Raw genomic sequence first — 16105 nt, forward strand, 5'->3', positions numbered from 1 at the left:
AGTAGGGAAATGACTTGATCAAATTTACCCTTAAGAAAAGTCACTTTAGGGGTGGCTAGGTGGGGTAGTGGATAAAGTACTGGCCCTGGAGTCAGGAGTACCTGGGTTCAAATCCAGTCTCAGACACTTCATAATTACCTAGCTGTGTGGCCTTGGCCAAGCCACTTAACCCCATTTGCCTTGCAAAAAACCTAAAAAAAAAGTCACTTTATCATCTTTTTGGGAGATTGATTTGGAGAATGGATTGATTTGAACCAGAAATATAGATTAGGCTCTGAATAAATGCAATAAGGAGAGTGAATGAATGAGAGATGTGGTAGTGGAAATAACAATATTGAAATAATAGAGATGTGCAAGAGGAAAAATTTTAATTAAAAATCTGGAGAACAAGCAATGGCCACCAATACATTATTAATTAAAATCATTATTTTTTGAAATAAGAAAATTCAAGTTTTTATGAGATAAATTCTTCTTTATTCAAGGGGTTTGTATATTGTTGACAATATTATAAATATGGTATTTACATGATATTGACTGTTAGCATAGTCAGTCAAAGCAGTGGTTTTTTTTAAGGTGTTTACTTTATGTTGATCACTGTACTAAGACTGGGAGGATACAAAGAAAGGAAAAATAATCACTGACCTAAAGGAACCCACATTATTTTATCAATTAAAGGGAAAGCAAAGCATTTCTTAAGTACTTACTATTTGCTAGCCATTATGCTAAGTACTTTACAAATATTATCAATTGATCACCAAAACAACTTTGTGAAGATTATGCTATTATGATCCTCATTTTATAATTAAGAAAATTGAGGAAGACTGAGGTTAAGTGACTTGCTTATCTATAGTTTTATGAAAAGTAAGTGTATGATGTTAGATTTGAACACAGATCTTCCTGACTCTGGACCTAGTCCTAGCTGGCTACTTGAAAGCTATAAAAATTAATTTCCTTAAAAAGAAACTGATTCAAACCTTTGAACTAATTCATATTGGTTTTAACTCAGATTAGTTCAAATTATCAAATTTATGTTTTTGTAAAGATTCTAGTGTTGATTAATATCTCTAGCATTAATTAATTAATGTTTTCAATATATTTCCTTTGACCTGGAAGCTCTAGATTTGGATGGTAATGTTCCTGGGAGCCTTTATTTTGATTTTTTTTAAGGAGGTAACTAGTGATTCATTCTGTTTATACTTTTCCCTTTCATTTTAATAGATCTAAACAGGTTTCTGTTAGGATTTTTTTTATATTTTGATGTCTAGCTGCTTTTTTTTTTTGGTGGGGTAAAGGTGCCATGGCTGTCAGGTAATTCAGTGATTCCTAATTTTTCTTTCCAACTGTTTTCCAAATCAATTGTTTTTGCTATTTAGCACTTAATTGGTTTGCTGGGTTTTTTTAGTCTTTTGATTTCACTGTATTTTTATATTTCTTGTTGCTTCATAGAGTCAATTAATTTCTATTTGATTCATTCATATTTTCAAGTCAAACTTTTTTACCTATTTGTTAAGTTGTTAATTCCCTTTCCATTTCTTTCTTCTAAGGCTCTCACTTATTTTCCAATTTTTTCCTCTAGCTCATTTCATTTATTAAAAAGAAAACCTTTTTCTATTTTTTAAAACTTTTGCTTTACCTTTTCCAGAAATTCTAGTTAAATTATACTCAATCTGTGCTTTTCTTTGAGACTTTGCTTGTAAAAATTTTGAAATCTTTTTCTTGTTCTGGATTTGTATCCTGAGAATCCATGTCATCACAACAACTCTTACCTGTGACTCCAAGAAGTTATGCATGTGCTACAGCTATAAAACTGTTTCAAGAAATGGGCTAAAATGGATTGAGGGTTAGGTGAGGTAGAAGGATTTTACTGAAAGAATGAGAAGAGTTCCCCTGGTGGAATGGAGGACAATTTGTTCCAATGTCAATGAAGCCAGCTGAAGAAAGTGCTGTGGAGTGCTTCGAGTTCAGATAGGTATTGAAAACACCAAGTTCATCCATGGAATCCTATGCAATAAGTAGTTGATTTGTCTTTTGTCCTGCTTCTGAACTTAAATGATGCTGGAAGAAATTGTGAGATCCAGTTCTTGTACGAGTCAAGACTTCACCTTGTAATGTTCTTGGTCCTTTTTGAAAACAAAAATGAAATCCAGCAGCATCATGATGGGATTCTCATTTTGTTTACTTATTTTTACAGCCTTCTTCCAGGCTTCAAACATTATGTTCATGCCAGGTCCTCTTCTAGCTATCTGTACTATTTCTGTTGCTGCTTTCTTGGGTTTTGAGCATTGTGCTATTCTAGGATCTCCAGAGCAGCTCAGTTTGGAGGCCTACAAGCTTTTGGTGTAAACAGTACTCTGTCTGGTTCTGAACAAAGTCTGAGTGCTGCTCTCTGCATTTGAGCTTTACAAGTTTTCATCCTGGATTTGGGTGAGACTGCAGGCTGACTTGCCCCATTTGGAGTTTTAGGAAACTGTTGCTGGTTCAGGGAAACCCAACTATAGCTTCCCTTTGGTCTGGGGTTCTTCTCTGATTGTTCTGCTGCAGACTTCAGAATGACCTAGAGGTTGGAAATGAGGCCTTTCTTCCTTCCCAATCCATCAGATATTCTTCTGGGTAGAGAAAAACAAGTCATTTAAGGAAACAATCTAAATTGCATTATTAAACATAAAGTTTGATCTTTTAAAAATTTTGTTTTCTCCCTCAGCACCATGCAAAAGGACTGAGGGACTACATAAATTTATTGAATTTATATTGAAATATGACTTGATTAATTATAATTTCTTTAAAAAGTTAGAGTAAAATTGTTCTTAACTGGGTGTCAGAATGTTGTCACTCTTTATATGCAAAGGAAATATGTATTTTCCATTGTTGCTCTTCTTAATTTCACCAATGAAGTTCTACTAAAGGGTTTTCTTTCTTTTAAATTTCATCAGTGTTGGACAAAAAGCCCCTGATGGGTTTATGAACAAATCTACCTAAACAGAACTTATTCTGTAGACTTGGCCTCTCCTCAGTGAATTATAGTGAGAGACACAAATAGACTCTGGTGCTAATTCTTTTATACTTAAAATATAACAATTCATTACAAATTCCTAAGTTATTTTCTCACTTTTTATAGAATTGTTTCTTTTAAATCTGCTTTTCAGTTCCTTTAAAGTAACCTGGAAGATTTTCTGAGTGGAATTTTTACATTGATAATACCATCTACAAAAAAAATAGGAAAGCCAGAAGGAACTGGTTTAGTTGATAAGATGATGAATTTACTTTAAGACTCTTCAGGTAGATTGTAATTTATAAATTTCTTCTTCTACTAGGCTCCACATGCTCCTGCCAGTACTTTTACCTTAGCAAAAAATTTTTAACTCTTATTAATCTCAATAAATACAACAGCTTTTCCCTCTTCTCATGGGTCACACACACACACACACACACACACACACACACAAACTCAAATCAGGAATAGAAAAATAAAGAAGAAAGGTAACCTTCATGAGCATATATAAAAACTTTGATAATTTCTTTCCAAATGAGAAAACGTTTCCTTGGTAACCATCTTCTAATTCAACCCCTACTCTCTTTTTCTTGAATGCCTAAATTATACAGAAGAGGGTTCTTTACCAAAAGTTTTGCCAATTTACAACCAGTTTAGATAGGATAGTGTTCTGATTATAATTATCTTAAAAATCATATAATGCAATGAATCTAAACCATGGATTTGTGACCCAGACATCATGTAATTCAGTATCCAAATATAGAAAAAATTGGAATCAGTATCTGAGAGGAAAGGTATTAAATATCCACAAACTTTTATGGTTTTTCATCTTATCTCAACCAATAGTATGGTAGGTAAGGGTGGGTAACCAGGGGTATAATTCAGAAGGAGGGCATTCAGTCAATCTGTGAGGAAAAGCTGATTGGTCTTTTCTCTATGAACCTTAACAAGAGTAGTTCCAGTATTAAGAATACAAAGAACTCAAAGATTCTTTGAGGGCAGTTTCATCAAGGACAGAGCCAGTTAAGAGCATCTGGAGAAGAATTTTTTTTTCAGGCAGAACATTACAAAAGACAAGTTGAATAAATTTTTAGTGTCCACGAACTCAAGAGAAATAATCTTTTTTATCTTGGTACTGGGGAATAAGGAATATAAAGACCTTTTGGGGAAGGATATTGAATGCAGTCTCCAGTGAATTAGGAGAGGAGAGAGGTGCCTACCTTAGACCCTTGGTACCTACAGCTATAGTTAAAAAATAAGAAAAAAGATTTTTAACAAATTTGAGATATAAGACAGTCTTAACAAACATTCCAAACAAAATCAGAGAGAGAGGAAGAAAAAGAGAAAGAGTTAAGACCAGCAAGAACAAGACCTGGTACATGAGAAATATGGGGGTGTTTGGGTTCCACTAGAATGTGAAGGGATAATCGTTAGTTTACATTACAAAGACTGGGATCTGCCAGTATAGTTGTCTATGGGCAGATATGTGAATTAAGACAAAAGATTTAGCCTCAATCTGATCAAAAACAAATTAGGCCAGGTTTGCCCCATCTAGTTCTGAGTTAACCTAGGGTCTGTGTCCTTCTCCTTTCAAAGAAGTAGCTGTTTTTGCTCCTTTGTATAATGAGTAGGGAGAGGAAAATGTATGGGGGGTGAATTATATCAATTAGATTGTGATCCCAGCCAAGGATTGGCACAAAGGGAAAGTAACAAAGCCTTTCAAACTGCATATAAAATCTCAGATTTTCTGAATTCCTTGCCCCTCCCCTCCTTGAGAGAGGTGTGCCATTTATTAAGACTTCTTAATAAAAACAAAACCCTTTTAATAACTCTGGACTGAGTATTCACAAGCCATTTATAACATGGTTGAAGGAGACCATTTTGAAAGATAGAACTAACAAATTCAATTTAAGAAATGCATATTAAGCATTCACTACATGTAGGATACTGTTCTAAAGCAAGGGTATACAAAAAATAGATTTGACACAAGTCCTGCTCTCAAGAAGTTTATAATATAAAAGGGTGGATGAAATGTACGCAAATAATTTTGATATGTAATAAGTGTAAAGGAGAAGTCCTAGAAAAGACATGAAAATTTCTTTTGAGGAGGGAAAAATCACTTTTCAATAATTGGGATTACAGAAAGCTTCATGGAGGAAATATCATCTGAGATAGAAATTGAAAGAAGAGATGAAAAGACTACAACAGGAAGAGATTCAAGGGAGAAAATAATTATGTTATTATATTCCACTCTAGTCTATGATTGTAATTATCCTTTTCAAACTCTTATGTCTGCAAAGTGTTGATTTGATAGAGCAAGAAAAGGTGGGCCTGGGGAGGAGCTGGAAGACTGATTTTTTTTCCCACAAAGGGCATTGGGATCATAATTGGAAGAGACCTTAGACATCATCTAGTCCAACCCTTTCATTTTATAGAAATTGGCTTAGAGAGGAGTGACTTCCCCTGGTCACCAAGGAAACAAGGGGTCAAGCTAAGATTTGAAATGAGGTCCTCTAAATCCATTATTCTTTCTGCTTTATCATTCTAGATGTCTGGCCTCCAGGCATTGCAGGAGTAAGGAAGGAGGTTTTGGGCTTAATTTTACCTTTGTCACACCTCTCAAGCTAGCATCTGTCTTCTAGCACTACTACCATCCTGGTTCAGGTTCCCCCATCACTTTATAGATGGACTATTCAGTAGATTCCTGGTCAGTCTGCCAGCCACAAATCTCTTTCCAATCCAGTCCATTTTCCACTCAACTATTAAAGTGATCTTTTTGAATTGCAGTTCTCCCCATGTCAGCCCCCTTCCCAATAAACTCCAGTGATTCCTGTCAAATATGAATCTTCTGGTGTTCAAAACTCTTCATAACCTCTTTCCCCACAGTCTTCTTATTCTTTACACCATGTACTTTTCATTCCAGTGATATTGGCCTCCTTCCTGTAACTTCAACAAGAAGTTCCTCTTGATATTTTCACTTACTGCCTCTTGTACCCACATTACTCTCCCTTCTCATCTCCACTTCCTTGGTTTATTTGACTTTCTTCAAATATCCAAGATTCTGCCTACTCCAGGAAGCCTTTCCATATTCCTCTTAATTTTAAAAGTGCCTTCCTTCTCCTGACTATTAAATAAGTATTTCCTATTTATCCTGTATATAGCTTTTTTGTACAGTTATTTACGTTTTTTTCTCTTCCATTGTACTACTTGAGTAGGAATTGTCTTTTTCCTTTCTTTGTATCCCTAGCATTTAGCACAGTGCATTGCCCATAGAAGACACTTGATGAATGTCTATTGACTCTCTACAAGAAAACTTTCCTAAATGCCTTTCTATTTAACTCCATTGATTATCTCCAATTTATGTAGGATATAGGTCCTTTGCATATATATTTGTATGTTGCCTCCTTTGATTGCAGGGCCTATTCATTCCTTTACTTTTGCCATTCTTTGTTTTCTTACTTCTCAAAATACTGCCCAGCAGGTACTTCATAAATGCTTATTATTGACTTTAGTAGAGGGAAGAGATCAGCGTGGTGGTTTGGAATCATCAGGGAATGTGCTTTTGGAAAATTTATTTGAACTGAACCTTGAAAAACAAGTAAGAATTGGATGAGTAGAGACAAATTAGGAGTAGAGGTAGTGATGAAACTCTCTAATTAGGAAAAGCAGCATGAGTATTAGGGGATATTCTCATAAAATAAGGGAAGAGGCCAGCTTGAAGTTGAGAGTTTTTACAGAAAAAGGTTTTTTGGGGGGGTTTGCTTTTTTATTTTGGTTCATAGAACAAGTATGTATAATTTCATATGTTATTTTATTCCTGTTCTTTCTTTCTTACCCTGCCCTTAGAAAGCCAACAACATACAGAATGTTAATGTTAGAGATAAGAAATCTTCTTGAATGCCAGGTCCTTCCTTTAGTTTTTGCAAGGCAATGGGGTTAAGTGGCTTGCCCAAAGCCACACAGCTAGGTAATTATTAAGTGTCTGAGGCTGGATTTGAACTCAGGTATTACTGACTCCAGGGCCTGTTCTCTAGCCACTGCTCCACCTAGCTGCCCCAGGTCCTTTCCTTTAGAAAAATAATGAAATATTGTTTAAATTTTGAATTAAGTTTTATTTAAGAATATATACATATTAAAACAGAAGGTTTAAAGTTTTTGTTGAGTGTTTTTTTTACTTTTCACATTTGTCATTTCATTTAGACTTGTAGCTATTTGAGTAGGCAAAGATGCCCATTAACTATTAATAATTATATTCTGCAGGTTTTTATTATGCCCAGAGGATATGACATTGGATGCATTTTTACAAATTGAAAAATAAATTATACATTAATTTCTACCATTTTGAAAGGATTGTTTAAGTTCTTAATAAACACTTGTGAGGGGGAGGGTAGATAGCATTCTTTATCATAAATCCATCAGAGAAATGCCTTCAATATTTTCCCCCCACAGTTTCTATTGCTAGTTGTATTTTCCTCCATCCTATTCCCATCCACCCTCGTTTATTCTATTCTCTCTTTCTTTCATTCTGCTCCTCCTCAAAAGTGTGTTGTATCTGACTACCTTATCCCACAATCTTCACTCTCTTCTATCACCTACACCCCTCCCCTCCCACTGTCCCCTTTCTCCTATCCCTTTCCTGACCTATTTTCCTCTAGAGTAAGATATATATATACCCAATTGAGTCTGCATGTTATTTCCTCTCTGAGTTACTCCCAATGAGGGTAAAGACTCACTCACTCCTCCTCACCTTCCCCCCTTCCACTCCATTGCAAAGTCTCATTCTTGCCTATTCTTTGTGAAATAACTTACCCCATACTACCTTACCTTTCCCTTTCTCCCAGTACATTCCTTTCTCCTCCATTGACTCTTTTTTAATATATTGTACCTTCAAATTCAACTCCCTTCTGTGCCTTGTCTATATATGCTCCTTCTAAAGGAATACAAGCAGTTCAACATTATTAAATCCCTCATGATTCACCCTTCTGTCCACTGTCTCTGTACTTTATCTGAGTCTTGTCTCTGGAAGATCAAACTTTCTGTTCAGCCCTGATCATTTCATCATGAAAGTCTGAAAGTCCTCTATTTCATTGAAAATTCATCTTTTCCCCTGAAAAAGTAAGCTCAGTTTTGCCGGATAGTTGATTCTCTGTTAAAATCATTTTGCCTTCTGGAATATCATATTCCAAACTCTAGGAGCCCTTAATGTAGAAGCTGCTGAATCTTGTCTTATCCTGACTATAGCTCCATGATATTTGAATTGTTTCTTTCTGGATGCTTATAATATTTTCTCCCTGATTAGGGAGTTCTGGAATTTGACTATAATATTTCTGAGAGTTTTCATTTTAGGATCTCTTTCAGGAGGTGATTGGTGGATTCTTTCAATTTCTATTTTACCCTCTGCTTCTAGGATTTCAGTGCAGTTTTCCTGGATTATTGCCTAAAAATGAAATCTAGCCTTTTTTTAAATTTTTTTTTAGACATGGCTTTCAGGTAGTCAAATAATTTTAAATTTATCTGTCTTGGAAATGTTTTCAAGTCAGTTGTTTTTCCAGTGGGACATTTCACATTTTCTTCCTAGGTTTTTGTTTGTTTTTATTGTTTCTTGATTTTTCACAGTCATCAGCTTCCCTCAGCTCCATTCTACATTTGAAGGAATTATTTTCTTCAGAGAGCTTTTGTATTTCCCTTTCCATCTGGTCACTTCTGCTAAGGCATTCTTCTCCTCATTGGCCTTTTGGACAGCTTGATCCAAACTAGTTTTTAAGATTTTTATTATCTTCAGTATTGTTTTGTAATTCCTTCACCAAACTACTGACTTGGTTTTCGTGTTTTTCCTGCATCTCTCTCATTCTCTTCCCAATTTTTCCTCTCCCTTACTTGATTTTCAAAATCTTTTTTTAAGCTCTTCCATAGCCTGAGACCAATTTGACTTTTGTTTTCTTCTGAGTGTATATTTTGATCCTCCATAGGACTAAAGTAATTGTCTGTGGTCAATTTTTTTTTCTGTTTTTTGCTCATCTCTCCAGCCTATGACTTGATTTTAACTCTTTGTTAATGTGGGACTCTGCTTCCAGGGTGGAGGATGCACTGTCCCAAGCTTTTGAGGGGTTTTGCAACTTTTTAGGGATACCTCCCTAGGGACCCCAATTCTTCCAAGGGCTTATCAGAGGCTCTGACTGCTCTCTGTACTCTGGTCAATGGATGACCACTTGAACCTTGCCCTGCCCTGGAACTATGCTTGCTCCACTATAGCAGTAGAGCTCCTTTTCCTGAGACTGGGACCCCAGACTGTGATCTAGCTGTGAGGATGAGTGAAGCCACAGAGTCTTATCTCAGGGATAGCAGAGAGATCTCTGCAGTCTCTCCCTACCCCCTTACCATCCATGGGCTAAGTGCTCTGGAAATAGCTGCTGGGTGGCTCCCTTGACTTGTGCCTAGTCCCAGGGGACTGGAGCTGTGCTCAGCCCTGAACTAGACTAGGCTCTCCTCTCACCCTGGAGCAGCAGTTTTCTTGCTGTGCTTTTCAATTGTCCTTGGCAATCCCTGCACTAAGAGGTCTGGAAAACACCACTACCATTGCCATAGACCCAGGCATCCTGGGATCTGACCCTGGATGGCTAGAGCCAGTTTGTTCCAGTGTGGCCTGGGCTCTGCTGTGACCCTCTCTAATCCCAGTGCAACAGGCCCTTCCCCTAGATTTTCCAACTGCCTGGGGCTGGAAGATGTTTCCCTCAGTCTTTTGTGGTTTCTGCCACTCTAGAATTTGGTGAGAGTCATTATTTAAAGGTATTTGGTGTGATCTATTCTTTCTCTAAATTCAGATACAATACCTAAAATATGGATTGTTAGTTTATACTAATGACTAATTAACATCTGCCTCTCTCCCAGCAAACTAAAGGCAACTCCAACTTTTAAATACATTGTGTTCTAAATATGTTGGTTATTTAGATTTCAGAACACTTTCCCATATAAGCCTTGCCATAAAAATGATTATGGATTTTTTTTTTATTTAAGGCAATGGAATTAAGGAGCATGCCAAAGGTCACATAACAAGGCAGTTGTTAAGTGTCTGAGGCTGGATGTAAACTCAGGTCCTCTTGACTCCAGGGCCAGTGCTTTATCTACCGAGCCACCTAGCTGCCCCATGATTGTGGATTTTAAAGGATATTCTATAAAAGTTATCTTTAGCTCAAAACATACCTGAAGTATGATACAAAACAATCTTAAGTACTATATATAAAACTATTCATGGGAAAAACCCATAGTTTCTTGGAATGCCAAAAATATATCCTTCTCCAGTCTCATAGTAGGAATTTGGATGCTCCTCAGTTTCAAAATGTTGTAGATGGTTCCATAGGTTAAAGAACTTCAACAGGTAAAAGGTTTGATGGGGTTGAATTGATTAATAGATACAGAGATTCTGGAACTAGAAGCAGAGTGACCTCTGGGGGTTGCCAAAAGTTAAGCATAAAAATGGTATACTTTAGGTTAAGCAATTGTAGACATAATACAATCTCCTACTTATAAATCCTAGAGACTTTCCCTAGCTTTGCCATTTCCAACACTGCTAGGTAATTACTAAGTATCTGAAGTCAAATTTGAACTTAGGTCCTCCTGATTCTAGGGCTGGTGGTCTATCCACTATGCTCCCTAGCTGCCCCTTGTGCATTTTATCTTAATACTAGGCTCAAATATGAAGAAAGGATGATGGGATGGGAGAAGTAGAGACAGGAAATGGGTGGGAAAGGTAAAATTAGGGGACGGATGGGAATATTTGTCAAGTTCTATGCATTCAATGCAATAAAAATTTAAACATCCTATATGTAAAATACTATATTAGAATTTAGTAATAAAAAAGACAAAAAATAAGGAAAGTTTAGAGGGGAATGGATTTAGCGAGGAAGATAATCTACTTTGGATATACTAATTTTGAGATACTAATGAAATATCCATCTAAAACTGTCTTAACAGCCCTTAGAGGCAGCTAGGTGGTACAGATAGAGTGCCAGACCTGAAGTCAGACATTTACTTGCTGTGAGGCTCTGGACACTTAACTCTGCCTCAGTTTCCTCTTCTGTAAAATGATCTGGAGAAGGAAATGGCAAAACCTTTCCATTATCTTTGCCAAGAAAACCTCAAATGGAATCATGAAGAAAAAGATATGGATGAAATAACTGAACAATAACAATAGCACTTAGCAATTTTTTAACTTAAAAAATCTTAAAATTATATTTGTTAATATTATCCCATTATTATAATATGTAATCTAGAATTAGTTATATTAAAATGAGGTGAAAATTTTCATATATTTTTGAATATTTATTATTATAAACATTTATTTTTTGTAATAATCTAATGAATAATTTTCTTATCTCCTTTATCCTTTCAAATATTTATTAATCATTTTCTGTGTGTAGAGAGCTTTGTGCTGGATGTCAAGGGGCATAAAATTATTTTTAAAAGATACAACTATGCCTTCATCGACCTTACAGTTTAATAAGGGAATAACCCATAATCACAAAAGTAAGTCTATTAGGTAGCTGCCAAGCAAAAACTAGAGTGTAAATTATTATAAAGGTAACCAAGGAAAAGCATGATTTTTTTTCACCATAAAAAGAAATTATTTATTTTTAAAAAGCTTTTTCCGTCAGTTGCAACTAATCCAGTACTTAATAGTTTTGTAAGCACATCAGCATCTATGGAACAAAATTTCTGAGGTTTTTTAATTTATTTTTCCTGAGCAGGTGTCATTTACCTTTTAAATAATATTAACAAATATTAAATCAAAATATGATCAATTTTTAAATATTTTCAGGGCTTTAATGTTGTTTTTTGTTTGTTTGTTTGTTTTGCCCTTGGTCTGTCTGTCAGTTTTAGATTTAACTTAGTCAAGCATTTAATCTTCTTCCCTAAAACTCATGCATTTAGAAGTGGACTAGAGGTCAGAAGTTACAAGTTCTTAATACCTACACACCTGCTCACCCGTACATGGCATGACCTTGGACAAGCTTCTAACATTCTTGAAGTTTTCTTCTGAGAAATATAAGCCTACATTTTAGGGGTATAAATGAGGGCTAATAACTATATTTCTTAGAATCACAGAATTGCAGTTGAAAGAAACTTTACTATCTAGTTTAATTTATACCTGAAAAAAAATCCTAACTAAAACATACCCAAGTAGTCAGCCAACTCTGATTGGAAGAACTACAGTAAAGGGGAAGCCACTGGCTCCGAGGGACTCCCATTCCACTTTTAGGTACCCTTAATTTAAGCACTTTTCCTGACATTAAACTTAAATTTGCCTCTCTACAAAGAAATTCTATTCTTTGTTTTATATTCTGCCTCTAAGACTAAACAGAATGTTTGATTAAAATGTGCTTATTAAGCACCTACTATAAGCTAGGCATCCTGCTAAACACTTAACGCTACCAAATAAATTGAACTAGTCCTTGCCCTCAAGGTTTTTTAAGGTCAGAGCCTGCATTTACAGATAAGTTAAAAGAAGATACAAGGTAACCTTAGTAGTGAGAAACAATTCTAGAAACTGGGGAGACCAGGCAAAGCTTCATCCACAGCATAGTACCTGAGCTGTGTTCTGAAGGAAGAGTAAAATTCCAAAAGGTAGGGAATACATTTGAGGCCATGGACACAGCCAGGATAAGAAAGCTTCCATTGAGCTTCTGCTGCCACTATGATCAAATAAAACTTCTCCATTCAGTGTTTATAGCCCTCCAGGACCTGACCCTGCCCTGTTTTTACAGCCTTATTAAACATTACCCTCTTCCTTGACCTTTAAGCTCCAACTTGACCACTGGAATTTACTTAGGAGGGGGATGGAATGGAGAAAAGTCTGAGGCCCAGAGGCTAATTAACAGACTATTGAAATGATCTAGAAAGGAGGTAATAGGGCTCTGAACTAGGATGGGGTTTTTATGTAGAGAAAAGGGAACAGATATAAGAAATATCATGGAAATATAAACAGCAAAATATTTCAGGTGATTAAATATGAGAGTGAGACAGAATGAGGAATGGATAATGAAACAACTTTTGACCTGGGAAGATGTACAAAGATGGTGGTGACCTTAAACAGTAATGGAGGAGTTTGAAAGATGGATAGGGGGCAGCTAGGTGGCGTAGTGGATAAAGCACCCGCCCTGGAGTCAGGAGTACCTGGGTTCAAATCCTGTCCCAGACACTTAATTATCTAGTGGTGTGGCCTTAGGCAAGCCACTTAACCCCACTTGCCTTGCAAAAACCTAAAAAAAAAAAGATGGATAAACTTGGGAGAGTCAAAAATGAGTTCTATTTACACATTATTGACTTTGAGGTGCCTATGGAACATACCTAGTAGACTATTAGTGATGTAGGCCTAGGGTTGGTAGATACACTAGGATGGGATATAGAGAACCTAGATCCATCTGCATTAAGTTGGGAGTTATTGAAGTCAGCCCACGAGAGATGTAAAGAGAGAGAAGGAAAAAAGGGACCCAAGACATGATGTGGTTTATGACCCAGTGCCAGGCACATGGTTACAGTTTAATGAATGTTTCTTGATTGGTTTAGCAAAAGATATTGAAAAGGAACAATCATAAGGAGGAGAACTGGGATTGAGCAGTATTGTGAAAACCTGGAAATGAGAAATTATTTTGGAGGAAAGTTTAGTCAGTAATTGTTAGATGCCACAGAAAGGTCTATAAGGATTAGGATTGAGAAAGGGCATGAGATTCAGCATTTAAGAAATCAACAATAACTTTGGAAAGAGCAATTTCAATTGGATGATTAGGTAGGAAGCCATGTTGCAAAGGGTTGAGAATTGAGTTAGTTGAGAATTAGAGACAATGATTATCAACCACCTTTTCAAGTAGTTTGGTTGAGAAATATAGGTGAGATGCCAGATAATAATTTGAGGGAATGTCAGGGTATAGTAAAGATGTTGTCAGACTTTGGTGTGTTTGTTCTTAGGGAAGAGACCAGTAGATTGGGAGATGTGAATGAGTAAATGAATGAAATCTTTATTCAGCACTTATTTTGTGTAAATATTGAAGATGAGAAAGGGAAAAAAAAGGAGAGTAATGGGGGCAGTTTGTTGGAGAAAATGGATTGGAATCAAGTGCACATGCAAAGGAGCTGGGTTTTCTCTTTTTCCCCTTCTTACAAACTGTATAATGAAAGACTGGAGTAAAGGAAGAGATAACAAAAGATGATGTGAAGAGGTTGGGAGAAGCACAGAAGAGAGAGGTCCTCATGAATGGCTTCAATTTTCTCAGTAAAGTGTAATGTGAAGTCTTCTGCCAAGAGGGTAGGGGAGGCTGAAGTAGTTTGAGGAGAGAAGTGGTTTAGATGTGGTGAGGGAGATGAAAGCATTATTTAAAGAGATTACTTTACTACCAAGAGGAGCTAATTGAGATCAGAAATCAGAAATTTGTAGTGGATGAAATCAGCCCAATTGTGTGATTTCTTCCAACTTTCTTCAAGCAGTGTGTATATGTATGTGTATATGTGAGAGTAATCCAAGCTTGGGGTTTAGTAAGGTACAAGTGGCTGTAGGCCAAAGCAAGTCTAATCCCTTTTATATGGAACACTATCAAAATACTAGTCATTCCCTTGCTACCCACCTCTACTACTCTCTTCTCTAGGCTAAACATCCCTAGTTTCTTCAATGAGTTTGAGATCCTTTACCATTTGGATAGCTTTCCATTGAATTTTCTGTAGCCCAGAAGTGTTAGATTCTTGTTCACCAGCAATATTTAGTCTAGATCAAAATGTCACTGAGAAATGTTTAACATAATAAATAAAAATATTGATGTTCAGTCAACTCTTTTTAACCCCATTTGGGGTTTTCTTGGCAAAGATTACAGCACTGGTTTGCTATTTTCTTCACTATTTCATTATACAGATGAGGAAACTGAGGCAAACTGGGTTACTTAAGCCTGCCCAGGGTCAGGCCAGATTTTAATTCAAGTCTTCCTCCAAGTCCAACACATTATCCATTGTGCACTACCTGCTACCTTCTTTTTTTCTTTTTGGTTTTTGCAAAGGCAGTGGGGTTAAATGACTTTCCCAAGGTCACACAGCTAGGTAGTTATTAAGTGCCTGAGGCTGGATTTGAATTCATGTCCTCCTGGCTGCAGGACTGGGTGCTCTATCCCCTGCACCACCTAACTACCCCAATTTGTGATTTTCTAAGTTAATATGCAACCTACTTCTGTTTGAGTTATACAACACTGCTCCAATCCATCCATGTTTTTAGAATCTGATGTGTAATTGTTATGAGAATTATGGTTTCTTTTTCCTCAGTAAAAGAGTTTGAGGAGAAGAGGGGAAGAAAATGTTATTAAATGGGGGGAAAAGTTCAGCCTAGAGCTGAAAATAATGCTCTACAATATTTAGTTTGTAGTTCCCTAAACTTAACATTAATTTTTTTTTCAAGGCAAATGGGGTTAAGTGGCTTGCCCAAGGCCACACAGCTAGGTAATTATTAAGTGTCTGAGACCGGATTTGAACCCAGGTACTTCTGACTCCAAGGCTGGTACTTTATCCACTACGCCACCTAGCCGCCCCTTAACATTAAATTAAAAAAAAAAATTCTAAGTTTCTAATTCATGTAATACATATTAAAGACAGGTATATGTATAATTGGCCTAATGACATATGCTTTCTTAGAATAGTAGCCAATATATACTATACTAGCCATATTGGTTACTGCTGTAGCTCCTTATTGGGGGAATTATTAGAGGGATGTCACACCATCTAGTGGAGACTTCCTAGGTATTTCTTTATGTGTACCATATCTAGTTCTGTTTCTACATTTCTAGACCCATCTTTGCTAATACATATCTAGGACTTCTCTCAGTTCAAAGATATAACTGTTTTAGATTCTTACATAATTAACAAGCTCACTGATTCATGATACTGATTTGTTCTAAGGTTAAGGATCTGTCAACTTGTCATAACCATTTTTATATGTACTCATTTATTACAGCTCTCCACACAAGGAGAAGCAAGTCAGGTGATTGGTCCTCTTACAGAAGGACAGAGAAGGAATGTAGCAGTAGTTAATTCATTATACAAGTTACACCAGTCAGTTATGAAGGTAAGCTTTATTTATTCTTTCAT

The 16105-nt window shown here is 36.2% G+C and overlaps 1 protein-coding gene across 2 annotated transcripts in view; it reads left to right on the forward strand.

Moving 5' to 3' along the window:
• The window catches only part of COG5 (component of oligomeric golgi complex 5), a 351259-nt gene that overhangs the window by 292207 nt on the left and 42947 nt on the right, over positions 1 to 16105 (forward strand). For both annotated transcript variants that reach the window (XR_012470105.1, XM_074193933.1), the window contains exon 15: positions 15972 to 16082. Coding sequence is in view for 1 of the 2 variants with exons in the window: in XM_074193933.1 (XP_074050034.1) it covers positions 15972 to 16082 (111 nt within the window). In the remaining variant the exon portion in view is untranslated. The remainder of the gene's footprint in view (positions 1 to 15971; positions 16083 to 16105) is intronic.

This window comes from Macrotis lagotis, chromosome 7 (genome assembly GCF_037893015.1).
Source record: "Macrotis lagotis isolate mMagLag1 chromosome 7, bilby.v1.9.chrom.fasta, whole genome shotgun sequence".
NCBI classification, from domain to species: Eukaryota; Metazoa; Chordata; class Mammalia; order Peramelemorphia; family Peramelidae; genus Macrotis; species Macrotis lagotis.